The sequence below is a fragment of the Anoplophora glabripennis genome, unplaced genomic scaffold (assembly GCF_000390285.2).
Source record: "Anoplophora glabripennis isolate ALB-LARVAE unplaced genomic scaffold, Agla_2.0 scaffold262, whole genome shotgun sequence".
NCBI lineage: Eukaryota > Metazoa > Arthropoda > Insecta > Coleoptera > Cerambycidae > Anoplophora > Anoplophora glabripennis.
The window spans coordinates 32,192-46,784 of record NW_019416428.1 but is presented as its reverse complement, the minus strand read 5'-3'; the positions used below and the strand labels follow the sequence as shown (position 1 = coordinate 46,784).

Below are 14,593 nucleotides of genomic sequence, written 5' to 3'. Positions count from 1 at the left end.
TTTTAGGCCATGATCAGCTACGATTACCATTTAAAAAAATATAATTTTGGGTCATAACTCCGAAATCTTAAGCTTTACTAAACATCTAATATCGGCATTCAATTCTACGCCAAAGAATTAGTCTTGAGCAGTTTTCACTTTAACTCTAACTTATTTAACAGCTGAGATACAGACATGTTTAAAAATGTGACAATAACAAGAAACGCCCTGTAACTCAGAAACAAATGAGTATAGCAAATTTCTGATTTGACAGTCGAGTTTGTAATGAAAATCGAGCTCGAGAACGTCGTGTCAGATTTATCATATCTTTAGTAGTTTCTGAAATACCCTGAACTCCCATCGAAAATGGACCAGCCTGTACTTTTCTGTTACAAAGAATACATGTTTAAGTGTCCTTGTTAAGGAAATTTTATTACATTTTGTATATATCACCACTTACAGTAATATTAAACTATACCATAACTAACAATATTCAAAATTGTATACCTATACAAGGTGGTCCTTAAGTAATTGTGCATAGAAGTACCTATGAAAGATTTGTGACTTTCAAATATTACGATTTGAGCCAACTTGCCTTAATAAAATATTGATAATAAGAAAGATACAGGGTGTTAAAAGTGAAATTTCAAAATTTATTTTTCGCAATAACTTGAACGTTTTTGGACATTTATACAAAAAACATTTTCAATGGGATTATTTGGTATGAGAAATCATAATTTGGTATCTACTTTAATCATAGATTTATTAGTAAAGGACTTTAATGTATTTTTTAGAGGGCGCCACATAAGCCACATGTGTGGTATAAATGTACGCTAAACTTTTTTGCCCATCAAGGTAGCGCTCTTTTTGGAAAAAATATTACAGGCATGGCATTATTAGAACAAAAATGTATACTTGTTAACAATAAATTGAAGTATATAACATAAATATATTTTATATACTTAATATAATATAAACATATAAGTATGTATCTACAGACTGTCTTTTTTATGATGGCACAGTTCCTTTGTTTTTTTTTGTCACAAAATCATTAATTTAATGCTCTGTTGATTGGCCTAGATGGTTATAAATATTCTTCACGTTAATGTCGTATTATAAAAAAGTATAAACGAGAATTTCATTTGATTTCTGCTATTCTGTAATTTAAGCACATAATTTTTCATAATTAAATTTCCCACATTCTCACTTAAAAATCATTTAATTAAATAATAAATATAAACAGTTTTGGTATTTACATAAGTCTTTTCATTACACAGCACCAATTAAAAAATTTGAGAGAATATAGCATTGCACATCTCATTGTTCTTTTTATTTATGGAATACGTCCTTCCAGAAACCATGGAATTCTTGTATTTTGATATCCTCAATTTATGTTTACTTCCAGGAATACGTTCGATCTTAAATACATTGTGCCTAAAAATTATGTCAAGGTAATTAAAAGAAATATTTTCACCCATTACTGATTAATAAAACTTACTTAAATAACGAATCTGGCTGAGTAAGTCTAATGCAAAGATGGACATTGGAGGAGAAGTCGATGTTTGTTTGAAAATTTAATTTTGGTTCTATGGAAGTATTAAATTCTATCTGCGACTTCACAAAAGATGTGTCGATTTTTATTGAACCCATTACCACTATTCCTGCCCTAAAAATAAAGTTATGCCTTATATGAATGTTATAGAAATATTCATTTTCTTTTTATTTAGAAAAAACTTAATATTTTCATACACATTTTCTCATTTATTGTGTTGATAATAATTAAAGCTTACAGTCAATGGTCGTATTTTAAGAAAAATAGGTTCTATTTACAAAATGAAAATGAAAAAAATTAAAATTCCATATACCTACATTAATTTCCGCCAATAATTAATAATTATTAATCTTATTTGTAAATTGTTTTTAGTTATTAGGATAAGTATAAAAAAGTAATTCTCTCTATTAAAAAAAAACTTTTCATATAAATTTCATGAAATTTGTTTTGCTTTACTTGTTTTCATAACTCATAAACAATAAAAAATGTGAAAAAATATATATTTATAAAGCTCTTGATAAAGGGCGAAAGGCACATGAACAAATTTTATTTATAAAGTACCAAGTCCCCAAAAAATCTAAATTTTTTAATATGATCATTTTTGATACTAATGGAGAAGCGAATTACTTTCAAATATCCTTTAATTTGAAGTTATTATTAATATTATAAACACAACTTTGCTCTTAACAAATTAGTTGAAAATAGATATTTTATTCTTATTATCAGTTGATCGTGATACAGATATTTATAAAAAATAATAATTATAGAGGGTGTCCCAGAATAACGTGTACAACGGAATACCACATATTCATGGACTCAAAATAGGCGGAATTAGGCTAATTTATCTCTATTCAAAATCACTTCGTTTTGCCGCTAAATGGTTGCAAAGTTCGTAATAATTTTTTGAATTTTGTAAATAACTCAGATACGTATTATTCGATTTTAATTATTTTTGGGGTGTGGACTATTGCTTTAAATCTACACATTTTGGTATTATACAGTGTTTAAAACTTACAACTCCTACAAAATTGACGTATGGTGATAATATCCGTTCATAACATTTTCCTCTTTCGGGCGATGATGACAAGACAAATATTTTTTATTTAATAGGTGATACCATTTGGAAGTTTTTGGGCCTCTTATAGAATTTTGATTAAATGAGCGGTTTGGGTACAAAGAAATATTTTTTAAATGTATACATTATCTTGACACCCATATTACAATACTTAACAAAGTGATAGTAGGCCCTGATTTTGTAAGTTGCCTGTAATTTCAGTTTGATCTTTAAATCACTGTACCTGCCAATTCTTAATGTGTGTTTACTACGATAAGATATACCACTTAATTACTTAATTTTTCGATATGAATACGACGAATTACAGTTATTTACAACGTGCCTAATTTTATTGAAATAATTCATAAAAACAATCAAATACAATAAAAAATGCTGGAGATAAAAGTAACAAAGTTGAGGTTATTAAATTTAGTACAACTTATATTATACAGGGTGGTCCGAATTTTATGCAGGATACTTCGAGGATAGATAGATCTCTTTAAAATAATATGTGTTTGCCTTATAAACATAGGTCTGGAACCGCCCCGTTTTAGAGATACAGGGTGTTGAGGTTTTTAAAAAAAATGGTTTTTTGTTTATATCGCACACTACCTCATAGGTGGTGTAGAAAGGAGTGTAAATAATTTTGTTGATGTGCTTACAAATTGCACTTACTTTTAAACATAAACAAATATTCTTGTAATGTTATCGTTAGAAGTGTCTGCCACAAGAGGACTGTATTGGTATAACTTGAGAACGGCGAATCTTAGGGAAAAAATTAAAGTTACCTTTTTTACGTATTTTGTACATTAAAATATAAATCAGTTACAATGACATGTAAAAAATGCAGTGGCGTAGGTTTTTTTGTAGAAAAGGACCCCTGTCCAGATGTACACCACTGGTTGAACCTTTAAAGCTCATATTTCAGGAATATAAGGACTACTATCATACATTATATGTACTAAATTTTATTGAGATCAGTTAATAGATTCCGGAGATATAAACAAAAAAAACAATTTTTTTTTGACAACTTCAACACCCTGTATCTCCAAAACGGTGCCGTTCCAGACCTATGTTTATAAGGCAAACACATATTATTTTAAAGAGATCTATCTGCCTTCGAAGTTTCCTGCATAAAATTCGGACCACCCTGTATATTATAAATTATACTTATACAGGGTGACATAGAAAAAAGTACATTGCATAGTGCCACACAATAGAGGACACTAAAATAAGAAAAAAAGTTCCTATGAACATGGGTCTGCAAGGCCTTCGGTTAAAAGATACGGGGTGTTGAATTTTACTTTTGTTTGGGGTTTTTTTTTGAATATCTTTATGAAAAATGAAGTTTATGCTGTAGAAATACATAATGAAGAACAATTATGGATAGAATTATGGAATCGGCAGATAGATTTCATAATAACCTAGGAATATTTCAAAGATGCCGTCAATCATTAAGAAGAAGAAAAATGTATTGAAGTACAAGGGCAACAATTTGAACATCTTCCAAAAACTTAATGTTTTGTTTTAATTAATCATATTTTTCATCATACCATTAAAATTTAATTGTTGAAGTATTTATCATTGTTTTTGCAAATAAAAAAAAATTAAAATTCAACACCCCATATCCTTTAACCGAAGGCCTTGCGGACCCATGTTCATAGGAACTTTTTTTCTTGTTTTAGTGTCCTCTATTGTATGACACCATGCACTGTACTTTTTTCTATGTCACCCTGTATATTATATTATATATTATACTTATATTATAAAAACTGTTCAAAATTACCACCGTTGTTTCTACAACAAAGGTTAATTCGGTGAAGAAAGTTAAAGGACACCTTTTGCAGTTCTTAAGGGCTATTTTTTTATCATTTTCATTAACATTTATCGCATATATTTTATCGCATACATATTTTTTTAAATGTCTACATTATCTTGTCACCCATATTAAAATACTTAACAATGTGTTAGGAAGCTCTGATTTTGTAGATTGACTGTAATTTCAGTTTGATCTTGTTTGTGATAGAATTATTATTGGCCCTGTTATTCTACCCAATAGACTGAATGGGGAATTTTATTTTGAATTTTTGTAAAGCCCGAATTATTGGAAGATGTGCCGTTATTACTCAAAGTTAACACGTGATCTATGCATAAAGGTGCTCCACCACATTTCATTGTAAATATCCGGCAGTATCTGAATCAAAGATTCCCCGTCGATGGATCGGTAGAGGGGAAAATGCTCCTGTTAACTGGCCTGCACGTTCACCAGACTTAACACCTTGCGATTATCTTTGAGGACTCTGAAAAAAAAAACAGTGCAACTAACACTGAACTGAGTTGTGGAGGCATTTCCAAAATACCATAAATGTTTTAAAAAATAGCCCTTAAGAACTGCAAAGAGTGTCCTTTAACTTTCTTTGCCGAATTAACCTTTGATGTAGAATTGGTGATCATTTTGAACAGTTTTTATAATAAGTTGTACTAAATTTAATAACCTCAACATAACATCAACATTTGTAGATTGAAAGCAAAAATCTATACCCCAAAATCGATTAATACATATTCGACGTTATTTACAAAATTCAAAAAATTTCCACGAACTTAAAGGGCATCTAGCGGCCAAACTAAGCGATTTCTATTATAGGTGAATTAGCCTAAATTTGCCTATTTTGAGTCCATGAATCTGTTTCCTTCCGTTGTACACGTTATTCAGAGACACCCTGTAAATGCCACAAACTAAAAATTTAAAGCTATACATACGATTTCTCCACTAACGATTCAGCATTTCTGTTCCACAAAGATATTTCAATTTTTCCTGATAGATCAAAAGAGATAGCTCCCTTCAGGTTCAATTCTGCTAAAAATCCCGAGCCCAGTCGAATGTATTCTAAATGGTCATACAAAAGAGCTAGGGCCTAAAACATGAAATAAGTATTTTACAATATTATTAAACCTGATGCTTGATTTTTAAGTCGCACCATGAATTCCATTTATTGCAAGAGATACAAAATCCGAAAAATTAGGGCAAAGTTGCGAAATTTAATGATGAACACGAAGGAGAAATTCGATATATCTCTTTCCGGTCTGAAGTAATCTCTTAAAATTTTGATTTTCCTCGCGTTTTTATGGAAAACCAAATAAGTGAATATTTATATTAATATTAGTAAGGACGAAGAAAGATAATTATATTTCCTACGAACCTCATTGGATTTTTTAATTAAAGGCATTTTTTATTACGAATATTTTAGAATTTACAGTGTTGTTTTAACTGAAGTATTAATCATCTAGGTACTTTTATATACGTAGAATGTTTTGAAATAAAAAAATTCAACTACAATTTCATTCAATAACATTCAACAACTTATTCCAAACGATATTTTGACAGTTTACATGTGTTGCACTGAGTATCGTGTAGTCGAGAAGCTATATCAACTTTCTCTGTAAGATAATTTAGTTAGGTTAGGCAAAAGTAAATCTATAATCCGCGCCTGATCCTTTCGACATAAGAATTTTGTTTTTAATGTGGCAGAATGTGCTGAATTTCAAAATATAAAAACACTATGTAACTTTCATAAAAAAAGGTTTGATGTCTGAACAATTTATGGGCCGACTGTTACATCTTCAGCAGATGGGTAGACTTGGAAATAACTGGTAAGCAGGAATTCCCTAGAACAGGCAGTTCTAGGAATTCCGTACAACTTCACCAAACTCGTTTCGTCCATTAAACGCGCAGATCAAGAACAAAGTCCGGAGTAGGAGTGACAAAGATCGTAGATTTAGGATTTAGGGGTATCTTCAGTATCTTCCACGGACTTGGAAACTTTTCGGAATTTTTTTTTTCATCTTTTACACGAATTTTAAAAACAGGAAAAAGGGTAATTTATGGTTTTTTCGAAAATTGGCGGCTAAATTAGAAATATTCACGAAATGACTAATGTTAAGCATGACTTTTACAGTTCGATATTCCCAAAAGAACCCTGTGCATGTGAAGGTTCATCTCGATCTAGTGAACCTTTTCTTTGTTTCAAACAGTCAAACTTTTGAAAAAAATGAAATGGTCACGTTTTTTGAGCTTAAACATTTCATTCTCCTAAAAGAAACATGTCCATATTTGTATCTGAAAAGTTTATTATTGTAACTAAAAAGTTTATTATAGTTTGGAATTCCCTATTTTCTACATCACAATATCTCTAACCGTATAAAATTAGTTTAGATTTCATGTTATCTGAAGCGATATTTTCAAGATAGTTCTGGTGCAAAGTTTGAGGTGACTGTGATGTGACGTTCGGATCTTTCAGTTTTTATGTATGAGTCGTATTCAAATTTCCGGTGATTTTTTTACTAAAACTTTGATATTACTTAGGTTTATGGAACGCCCTTACATATGTCGATCTGGTACTCCGCAACTGTTGATTTTTCTCCATTGTGCTTTATGTGATGTTTGTGTTCCTTTAACTTTTACAGGATGTTATACACCCAGATTCAATTTTTGCTTATATCAATTTTTGATAAGACCTGATCATTACTAATAATGGCTTAATAATCTGCGGTTAATTTTTTTTTTATAATAATAGAATTTAGTTATTCAGTTTTACATGCATAATTTCAAAACTCTCAATAAAATATCTGCAGCTGAAAACTGGCATCCTGTTTTTATATTTGTAATGGGATTGGGTACCGTCAATTTTTTCCATGAGAAATTATTACATTATAAAATTGTAAGTATGTGTTTATGTTTTATTCCATTCCTCCTTTAATTAAATTGTTGAGTTTCATTTATCAACACAAAAATTTTGGTGCTTAAAGTGAAATTTAAAAATTTGTATGACTATCATTTTGATTTTTTAGACAGCAATCAGTCTTGCAGCAGTATACAAGATATGAAGAAAGATACATTTTATAAAACCAATAATTTAGCACACTTCACTACAGTTTTCAAAATCTGGTGTATGAACCAAATTTAAATAGGTAATCGTGCTCGAGAATTGCTATTAATACCTGAAAAGCTGTAGTCTTCTCAGACGCCGTTCCCGACCACACGTGCCCCATAAGTTCTCCTTGTCCTTCAAAGAAAACGAAAGGTCTAATTTGAGTCCCTAAAATGGTTAAATCCATGCCTGCTGTTATTATTTCCTCTTCTTCGTCTGTTTCACCATCACTTGATAAGAAACTGTTAAGTCCTCCGGAAAATATTCCTAACTAAACATAAAGAAAAAAATATTATAGTACATAGTAATTTGAAATTTTATCTAATCTAACAAAGCTGTTGTAGATTTAGAGGAAACATATTATTAAACATGAACAGCGTAATATTTATAAAACATGCAGTGTTGTTTTACTAATGATGAAGTACAAGTTTTTGATAATTTTAATTGTATCTGATAAAATAAGTGGAAATGCATATTGTTGTACGCATAATAAAGTATTTAAAGGTTTTCAAACATCGTTCCTAAAATATTACGATTTTAATTTTTTTCTGAAATACGTCCTGTAACAGTTTAAAAAAACCAGTTGCTACACCTTTTCATTAATTCGTCTTAGAAATCCACCTATTAGCTGGTATATCAATTGGAGCAAAGCTATGTAAGCTAATGAATAAAAACTTCCCGTAAAGAAATATTAGTTAGTAAAATTTTTGAAAAATGTAAAATTTTGTGCATGTTTACGAAATAAAATACATATTTTTAAGGACCCTTTCGCTTCTCTATTTGAAGACGAAATTACATTTAGTGTAGCATTTCATCTTTTAGCAACCAACTTCAATTTCTTAAATTCAATCCTACGAATAAATAATTTTGTATCCATACAGGGTTGATGTACAGAAGAGAGGGTCATCCCTATTTATACAATAAATAAGGATTACAAGGATTTTATATAAATTAGGGTTTAACCGACCGTCATGTAATCACCAATTAAGTTCACTTTACATATTCCAACGAAGTAAATAATGGTCAAGTCACACGTGTGTATAAGCTCGTGGATGCTATTATTGGTCGAAGCAGATCGTGGATAGTCGTTCGATCCGTTTCGACTAATTGTTCTGCAGCCACGTGTTTATTACGCTTTGATAATAGTTTACTTCGTTGTAACCTGTAAATGTAAAGTGAATATGGCGGCCAGCTGTTGTATTACAAAATAGGTAAATTTTAATTGTTTTGAAAAATTGCAGCAAAACATTAAATGTGCTTCTTGTCGGCATATTGTCTACTTCGAGATCCTTTTTGTAAAATTATTTAATAACCTTTATTAAGTTCAGTATTTAAACGGTTCGATTAAAAAAAAAACTGCAAATAGAAAAGTTGTAATCTGTCTAGACTCAAGTCATTCAAGTTCCTTAGGACTTTTATGCTGGGTCATAGGTACTGTTTGTTACCACTAATAAATGAACCAAATTAAAAAAAAATCGATTAACTGTTATAGCAAGATATTATTTGAAAAAGTAAGTTATAGGTTATGTAACAGCTTTAATACTGAATTGTCGAAAAAGTGTCGCAATAACTTTATTACAATTATTATCATAACATTCCGGACACTAATAATACTATGTCATGAACTTATGTCAAAAATTTAAAGGGGCGAAAAAGGAGCAAAAACTGATTTAACTGATGTCACAAACTTGTATCGGAAGTTTAAGGTCATAGAGAAAAAAGCTAATTAAAAATGCGTTTAAAACTGTTTTGGAACTGCTGAAATACATGTATTTTATCGCGTCGAGTACTTACAAAAAATTTTGTAACACTTTTTACGAGTTTGTAGGTTTCATAAGGCGGAAATACACATGCCTCTTGCTTGCACAATAGCATGCAAGTAGCTTGCAGGAGATAGCTCCTGGTATGTGTATTTATTAAAAGGCACGTCTGTAGAAGGCGCGCAAGTAAATTGCACATTATTTGATTTTTTGGCATGCAATGTGAGGCGGGGGGTTTCGGGGGAGTTCAAGCGGCATGTCGGAACGTGTCTACTAGTTACTGACACTGGCACCAGTAGCTATCACCACTAGAAGCGATTTTGTTTTCTACTTTGGATGACTGTATGGGTATCTTTTTTCTGAATTTTGTTTCCAGTTTTCAATAACAGTCCATCAAATTTTTCAGGAAACATTCTCAAATGGTTTCTGTAGCCATTTATATCTTCTAGCCGCATTTCTGTAAGCAAACAACTGCTTGCTCCATATTCTTCTCTTCTGCTAATCCAGTCTTTTACCCAAATATCTCGTTTCTCTCTTCGGATCCTCTGTTGCTTAATATTTTTAACTACCAATTGAGGTGCAAGTAATAGGATAATATTGTTTAATTCATTACGCACATTTTCCATAGTTAACCTATTATTTTCCGTCTTGAAAACTCTCTGATCACTGAAAAACTGGCACGTGTATTACCACTTGCTACCTACTGACATGCCAATAAGCCATATACTAACGTATATTTTACTTGCAAATGTATCAGCAGTGTGCCATCCGCCGGCATATGCCATTTCTTAGCATGCAAGTTACTTACCTATTTTACTGGTATATGTATTTCCGCCTATTTATAAAGCTGGACTGTATTCGAAAGTCAGTTTGTAATACATTGTTGTAGTGTTGATGTGCTGTTTTTCGAGAGTAAATTTAACAGCCGTATTCCCGTTTTTTTTTTTTGAAAAATGACGCATTTATTTAGCAATCGCGATTATTATGATATTCTCATAATTTATGGCAAAGCAAACGAAAATGCCCACAAAGCTTGTCAAGTGTATCGTGCAAGATATCCTGAATTACGAGCCCCCGCACCGCGAACATTTGTTGCTGTAGCGCAAACAGTTTTGGACACCGGTGAAGTACAACTGTGTCGAGGTCGCGACGGTGGCCCAGGGCGACCACTAAGAATCTTAAATGCCGAGGAGATGATTTTAGATCTCGTCGAAGAAGATCCGCATCGTATCACCAGAAATATTGCACAGCAAGTAAATATTTCGCATCCTGTTGTGTAGCGGACATTGCGAGAATCTCAGTTGTACCCATTTTATATTCAAAACCGGTTCAAGCGCCTACTCCTGAGGCTTTTCCACCAGAACGAGGTTTTTGCGAATGGTTGTTTCAGGAACATGCAAGAAATCCTCAATTTATAGCGCAAATACTTGTTACGGATGAAGCATGTTTCAGTTGAAATGATGTAAGTAACGTTCAAAACACTCACCACTGGACTCAAACATCCACACGAAATACGTCGCGGTGCCTTTCAACAACAGTTTTCAGTGAACATGTGGGCCTGCATCGTTAATGACACTTTAATAGGACATTTTGAATTGCCTAGACTAGACGCTTATAGGGTGCTTCATATAAAATATGTGGTTCATGACGGAGCCCCTGCTCACTTTTTTCGGAGAGTGCGCGACTTCCTAAACATTACTTTTAGATCGGCCTTTAGATGTCCCCCCCCGTTCCCCTTTAGACTTCTTTGTGTGGTTGGTGTGGTGTGACATCGACCAACTGCAACGTCGTATTGCCAAAGCTTGTAATACGAATAGAGAGGACGGCAATGTTACAACGCGTGCGAGCGAATTGGATACGTTGCGCTGAAGCTTGTGTGCAAGCAAATGGTGGGTACGTCGAATATCTTCTATGAAAATCAGCATTTTTCAAAAGTTGGCTCCAATGTTGAGGTAAGTCAGATTTTAAAATAAAATTTTACTCAACTGTGTATTTACCTAATTTTGACATAATGGATATGTGGCAAAAATATTTGACATAAATTCATTAATACCCTGTATATTAACAAATAATAAATATGAGTGGGAGAAGTTTGCAAATATTGTGGGTGTAATTCAACGATGGATGGAGCTTTAGTTCGCAGTGTAGTTGTTTCCTGCAATATCATTAGTTATTAATTAATAGCTTATCTTAGAAATTTCTGGGCATACCAAAATTTTTAATCTTGATTTCAGTTCTCTTAATATCTTTTAAATAAAAATAAAAATATAAAAGCTAATATTAAAAACATACTTAATAAAACAACAACTACCATCATTATACTTACACTAAACAATTCATTGTTAACTCCATCTTTGTCTAGCATAACACTGACAGTACCTCTTTTCGCTATACCACTCTTTATCTCTTGAATTGAAACTAAGCTGCCATTACTTGAAGCGCTTTTCAAAAAGTGTCTTTTTAAAGCCGTAGATAAACCTCTTGGAGAAAGTCCAGAATAATTGTTGATTTTATTATTTCTCTTAATAATTTTGTGAACGCGGTTTTTAAAATGGGGATTTTCATCCGCTATCATTTTTATTCTCTGGAAAACATATTGTCTAACTTCAAAAGCGGGGTCATTGGATGAGAGAAAATACATCAGGTTCTCTAAAAGATCATCGCTTGGGTTTGATTCTATTAAAATATCAGCTGCTAGTGTTCGGGAGCTTGAGTCATATTTTCTATCCAACTGGAAGAATGATCTTTCCGCGACTCTTAGTATATCGCTGTTCCACAATTTGGGATCAAAAGATTTCAAGGCCTTAAATGATAGTACACCTTCTTTCAGCGTTCCATTCTGAATATATCTTAATAGTAAAGGTATTGTGGATTCAGATTGGAGGTTTTTTAACGCTCGGAAAAATACATATCGTGCTGTGTCCGTGGTATACTCCAGATTGTTTATAATGAGCTGTTCCACTTCTTGCACCAACTGAAATTATGAAAAATAAATATGAAACATTAACGCCTACGAATATTCTTTTGTATTTAATATTGTAGGATATCCGAATAGTACAGGAAACTGTAAGGAAACATTTTTGAGGTAAAAATTGTTGAGATAGACAATAATACTGGTATAGTAGTCTATACAGATATCGTACCGATTTTAGCAAATGGTTGAGCAGTCTAAATAAATATCAAAATAAGATAATATTTAAACCGTCCGTCTGCTTGGAAGGTTCTTTTCAAATTGTGTATATTATAATGATTTATATAAATGAAATATTCTATTTCCTTAAACATGAATTTTACCATCTATAATGATAATACTTAATTTTTTAATTACTTCGAGCGCAAATTATACGAATTATACGAATTTAGAAACTAGTGTAATATCTTATGAGGCTATTTAACAAATTATTTTTTTGAAAATCGTTTGTATTTTAATACTAATAAAATACAAAATGTATGATTTCATATTATTTTTTAAATCATTCTCATTTATGTTTCATAATTCTCATCATATTTGAATATATTATTCAAATACGGTATATTCAATGCTTTTCTTGAGGATCAATGCAATACACAGATCACACAGCTTTATAAAAAAAAGTCTTGTGCAAAAGACCAGAATACATTATTCTAGTGTATTTTGAAAATTTCTTGGCGCCCAGTTATAAACGAACAGAAAGTCTTTAAACCTAAGGCATTCAGTTTTAAACGCAGAAAGGATTATTCAACAAGCATATAATTCATTATAATTGGGCGCCAAGAAATTTTCACACCAGGCGTTGTGATCTCTATGGATAGAGTGCATTCATGGAAATAATATATGTTTGCATTATTTGCAAATTTACAATTCTAAAATTCGTGATTAGCGACTTTAAGCTATTTTTTCAGATTAGAAAATTCTGGTGATTTGATGGGGTAATTCTGACATCGAATTCGGATTCAGTAGGTCAAAATACACGGGAATACCTACATGGTCAGATCACGATTTTCAGTCGTAGTTAAATCATATCTGGATCATAGAAACTAGTTTATTAATTTTGTGGATTTTTAAGCTATAAGGTTAAGAAGGATTTGTGACCTTTTGGGCCAAATTCGACATCGGATTCGTGTTCAGCATCAGCGACATGGGAATAATGTATTCTGGTCATTTGCACTAAGCAGTTTAAGTAAAACTGTAATAATTTAAATTCCAATCCATCTACCAAAAAAGAATTTGTATGGTAAAAATAAAATAAAACTCCATTTAGAAAATTAAATCTTTGCATAACAACGAATATATCGGCACGAACTTATTTCAATTTTAGCCAGAAAATCAACAGAATCTTTTGTGACTGGAATCTTGAAATATTCTGAACATACCTCATTTTAAACAGGTTTATTTATTTTTTATTCATTCATGTGCAAAGTGGCAAAATACCTAGAAAAAGAGACATTATTTGTCATATAACTCAGAAGACCAATAGTATTTCCTTGAAAGATCTCCCATTTTCTTCATAATCTGTCTTCAAACATGAGTTTTTATATTTAATTCTGCTTTTATATATTTATTTGTAATTGTCTGTTAGGTCAAAATATTCTCTATAATTAAAGTAATACAAACACACTGCAAATTGATATTTAAATGGTAAAAAAATTACCTGTGTAAGTTGTCACTTCGTCCGTGCGCTCATCCGCTCAAATGGGCAATAAACAACCGCACGAATTGCACATATCTACTATTTTTTACTACGAATGCGGTGAAATCTTAGGGTCCAGGAGCGAAGTCCCGGTAGGGTTCACTGATTTTTGTTCAGTTTAGGTTGACATAAACAACTATCAACTGTCATTTAAAATAATTTTTAAAATAGTATATTGTGCAATAAGTGCGGTAAGTTGTCTATTGCCCACGAGAGCACGAACGAAGTAAACTGCGCTCATGCACTTAACCGCTAAAATAGAGTATCTATTCTAGAGTAGAGTAAATAGAGTATCTATCTTTCCGCTTGTTTTTTAGGTCGATAAATACCTGTTTGCCTACTCTATTTAATCGCATGCGGTAATCATACTTGTCGCACGCGAATTGACAGTAAAATACGCAAATAGTATATTGTACAATAAGTGCGGTAAGTTGTCTATTGCCCACGAGAGCGGAGTTGAGCACGAAGGAAGTGCTCTCATCCGCTCAAGTGGGCAATAGACAACGAATTGCACATACCATTTTTTATTACGAATGCAATGAAATCTTAGAATGCAGGGGCGAAGTCCCGGCGGGGTTCACATATTTTTATTCAGTTTAAGTTGACATAAATAACTGTCATTTAAATGTCACTTTTTAAAACTAATATTT

General features: G+C 31.9%; 1 protein-coding gene across 2 annotated transcripts in view; it reads right to left on the bottom strand.

Annotated features, from left to right (window-relative positions):
* Positions 1–1,179: 1,179 nt before the first annotated feature.
* Positions 1,180–14,593, bottom strand: part of LOC108907238 (microsomal triglyceride transfer protein large subunit) — a 39,104-nt gene continuing 25,690 nt past the window's right edge. For both annotated transcript variants that reach the window (XM_018710829.1, XM_018710830.1), the window contains exons 6-10: positions 11,600–12,247; positions 7,584–7,784; positions 5,346–5,500; positions 1,478–1,645; positions 1,180–1,413 (exon numbers count right to left, since the gene is read on the bottom strand). In XM_018710829.1, coding sequence (XP_018566345.1) covers positions 1,263–1,413; positions 1,478–1,645; positions 5,346–5,500; positions 7,584–7,784; positions 11,600–12,247 — 1,323 coding nt within the window. In that variant the 3' untranslated portion in view covers positions 1,180–1,262. The remainder of the gene's footprint in view (positions 1,414–1,477; positions 1,646–5,345; positions 5,501–7,583; positions 7,785–11,599; positions 12,248–14,593) is intronic.